The sequence below is a fragment of the Adiantum capillus-veneris genome, chromosome 4 (assembly GCF_014529385.1).
Source record: "Adiantum capillus-veneris isolate H3 chromosome 4, ASM1452938v2, whole genome shotgun sequence".
Lineage (NCBI taxonomy): Eukaryota > Viridiplantae > Streptophyta > Polypodiopsida > Polypodiales > Pteridaceae > Adiantum > Adiantum capillus-veneris.
The window spans coordinates 120,352,860-120,356,838 of record NC_140934.1 but is presented as its reverse complement, the minus strand read 5'-3'; the positions used below and the strand labels follow the sequence as shown (position 1 = coordinate 120,356,838).

General features: G+C 42.1%; 1 protein-coding gene across 1 annotated transcript; it reads right to left on the bottom strand.

Moving 5' to 3' along the window:
- Positions 1 to 648: 648 nt before the first annotated feature.
- Positions 649 to 3,462, bottom strand: LOC147459902 (uncharacterized). Its single transcript, XM_086509917.1, has 9 exons — positions 3,090 to 3,462; positions 2,347 to 2,464; positions 2,161 to 2,232; positions 1,981 to 2,079; positions 1,775 to 1,861; positions 1,594 to 1,692; positions 1,314 to 1,350; positions 1,192 to 1,240; positions 649 to 1,069 (listed from the first exon to the last, which is right to left on the bottom strand). The coding sequence occupies exons 1-9, from the start codon at positions 3,380 to 3,382 to the stop codon at positions 1,030 to 1,032; spliced, it is 894 nt and encodes a 297-aa protein (XP_086366043.1). The 5' UTR covers positions 3,383 to 3,462; the 3' UTR covers positions 649 to 1,029.
- Positions 3,463 to 3,979: the final 517 nt, after the last annotated feature.

Genomic DNA, 3,979 nt, shown 5'->3' with positions numbered 1-3,979 from the left:
CTTCCTCACCCTCCTTGGTGATTCAGTCTCTTGCGACATTGATGGGATCCCAGCTCTGTCCTGGTGCTACGTTTGGCCTCGCATGAGTTGCTGTGAAGCTTAATGATGGAAGGGAAAATGTTCGGGTCACCTACTGGTGGTTGTTTTTAGTTGATCCATCAACTTGGTCTACGATAGAATGGTGTGGAGGGGCGAGGTGACAGCTCACTCGACATGGTGGCAATCCCCTTGCAGGTCGTATCTTCTATTGTGCTTCCCAAAAAAAAGCTCATGTAAAGAAATAAGTCCTGAACCATTCGCATGTAAATGATACATTGGGACACTGTTCTCATTCAACCCCGACGCCTGCTATCAATACTGTTAACTCAAAGCTCCATAACCACGAAAGGAAAATTGGGCCATCACTTTAATCCATGATGATTAGGCACCAAAAACACTGCTAGAACAAGGCCCTCCTTTGCAAGGTAACATCAACACGTCGTAACACCAAAAACACTGCTAGAACCACATGTAGCATAATTTACACAAGGTACTGGCCATGCCCTCATGTTGTGTTGCCATCAAAAAGCCCACCTAATAGTTTTTACCTACTGTTAAAAGCCACTCCCACCCTTATTTCAACGTGCATCAGGCGCACTCCCGTCTTCATCGCGAATACAAGTGTGCTAGATTAATCAAGGCAAATTTCACATACAAGCAAAGCTCCTTACTAAGCAGCTTTCATGACAAGCGATTCAAAGAGCCTCGAGCATCCAGACCAGTTCACTTGCCGACATCAACATAATTGCAGTTAGAAACTTGAGTACAGATTAGATGTAAAAAAGCTCTTCATTTTGACTTGCAGTATCCTGAATTGTTAAAGCTAGCCATTTCTGGGGAAAATGAACCACCAGCTTCAACAATCTCTTGCTGATATCCGCGTTGTGGTGAACCCGGATGAGAATATCCGGCTTTTAACATGACTACTCTCAAACGGAATTACCAACAATTGCATAAAAAAGACTCCCCTTCCCTTTCACAACCAAAAGGTCAGCTCTTTCCTTCTGGCCGCTTTCCTTCTGGACGCTCTCTGCCAATAAACAAGACATTTAAAAATGACCCTCTCCATTTAACTGCCACATTATTGCCATCAACAAAGAAAAAGATACCCTTTAATCATTGTCTTGTTTTGTTTTGCTGGGACCAACTCACCTCCAAAAGAAAGAGTGAAAACGCGCAAAACAGAGTACTTGAGCAACAGCTTCAGTGCAAGTTAGAACTCAAATCTCATTCTTGGACACTGAAAGCATCGCGAAAAAATCTTGTTAGCTCACTCCAAGCTTGTCTCTGAGGCCCATCTCCTCTTCTGACCTGTCAACCAGACACAATTTATAAAACATAAGTGGTCTTTCAAGCCTTAACACCAGCTTGATCACAATTACATCTAGAAATTCTTAATTTCGCAATAAGGCAATGCAGATCAGCCTACAATGAAAGCTTGAAATAGCACTGCAGATTCGATTCAATATAATAGCTTGAAATAATTCATTAACATGTTACTCGCACAAGGGTTTTAAGTTCTAAAAATTATGCCTTCTAAATAAGTGCAACCACCTGATCCATGTCGCGCCAGAATGCATGACCTTGACCAATATAAATTGAGATTTTACTTTTCACCCCTGCTTCTTCAAGGGCCTCTCTGAAGTCTCCTATCTGTACACAAAACTCAATCAGGAATTGCAAAATGACACACAAGTGAGATGAGGAGCTTACAATTGAGCAATAACCAATTTACCTCATTCACAGAAAATTGCGTGTCCTTATCACCAAAAATTCCAAGCACAGATCCACTAATATTCCTCAAAGCCTCGACATCTAAAAGCTACATACACGGGCATAAAATTTAAGTCCCCTGAAACAGCATTATTTAAAATGTGAGGTCAATTTAGCAGGAGGCATGCCAAGCACTCAACATGTGCATTTTGAACACAGGTGACCTACTGGCTTTCCATAAACCACAGCTACTGCTCTTGCTTTCTTGTAGTGAGTAGCATAGCGAATAGCTTTTCCACCTCCATAGCAAAATCCCATGAGCCCAACCTAAAGATCAAATCATGTCTACATGGAATGTGAGAATCACTGCCAAAGTTCAAAAAGGCAACTAAACTCGTGCATACATACATTTTGCATGTCTGCATCAGGCAAAGTAGAAGCCCATGAGAGAACTTTGTCCAAATCCATGTTGACACGATCCTATGTAAAAGACAGAGGCATCACATCAGACCCGTCGACAAGGAAAATGAAAACTATGGAAATGTTTAGAAATAGACTGTATAGTGCAATAACTCCATGATAAACCTTCCTAACCTGTGGGGTTGACAGTGCTAAGAAAATAGCTTTTGGGATGAAACGAGTACTTTGGCCGTGGAAAGTGTCGGGTGCTATTACTATACAACCTAGCTCGTCTGCAAGCGCCTCTGCTTTGCTGAAATGTGAATGTGGTAAAGCATGTGATGCACCATAGAATGAAATGCATGCATAAAATGTCTGCTAGCAACAACAATTTTGATGTGAATAGTTAAGAGAGAGCATTGTGCAAAAGTCTCTACATGAATCACCCCTCTCCCCCCCTCCTCAAAGGTAATCTGTTGCAAACACATATGCGACACTATAAGCTTCTTCAGCACTCATAGACAAAATGCCGAGAAAGTGTGTACATCAAGAAGAAAGTTTTCTCAACTCAAATATCTTCCTGCCTATTTAATTTCTGTACGATGGACCACGCATGCAATCTTCCTCTATCATACACAACGACCAATGCTCTCAAACACCTCCATCTCTGAAGCTCATATGCACGCAAAATCATAAGCTCTCGCCAACAAAATCCCAAGAAAATGTCGACATCAAGAAGAAAATTTCCTGAACTAGAATTCCTTCCTACCTATTTAACTTCTGTATGATGGACCATACATACAATCTCACTCTGTCATGCACAGAGACCCACAAGTCAGTATGCTCTCCACCATCTCCCTCTCTGAAGCTCATACACGCACATGCGCAAACACATAGCAATTCATGCGGCAGAAAAAATACAAGTGCAAATACATCACCTGCAGATTTCGGGAGCTAAGCCCCAAAACTCGTGGATGAGGATAAGAATGGGAAATTTTCTGGGAGGAGACTGGAAGTAGGAAGAATTCTTAGCCTTCGGGTCAGCCTTGAAAGCGAGAATGGAGCTCTCGGAGCTAGTAGGAATGGCAATGTTGGCAACGTCCTGAAGCATTCCAGCACGCACACCTCTGCAAAGCTTCTTGGAGTTCCTAACGCCATCGCTAGCTGAACTCGTAAAGCTGTTTCTCGCAGGAAAATTGATAGCTAGTATTGAACGAGTTGCTACCTCCATCTTCACGCAAATGGAAATGTCTCAGGACAGAAGCCGTCCGATCGACTAGCTGCGATCGGTGAAAACAGGACCGATCGGACGTTCGGCGTGCTTAGTTTCCGGCAAATTTCATACGGTTTATTGTTAACATTGCACGTGTTTAAGGTATTTTCGATGTATTCTCTAGACTTTTCTCATATCCAATCAAGTGGCTGGGATGAGGTCCATATAGCAATCAATTGTCATAGGTTAGGCTAGCTTCACACAAGGCCAACATCTCTTTGCAAATGATTTTTGACCACATCACCGGCTTCACACACAAGATTGTTGGTTGTGAGGTTGCAAATGATGTGGCACTAACTGGCGTCCATAAAGACTGTCCTCTTGGATGATACAAGTAGTGACATTTATTTATGATGCACTGATAAATATTTATTGCATGGCTGATAGGTAGAAAGTTATCTCTATCGACGGATCGTCTGTTGATCCAACGGTAGATGTTACATGCACATGGATAAGGTAAATAAGAGAGACACTATTATTTATAGGTCCTCTCTCTAACTCGTTTTAAAATAATACATAGGTTCATTAAGGGACCCATATGGCAGGGAGTAGTCT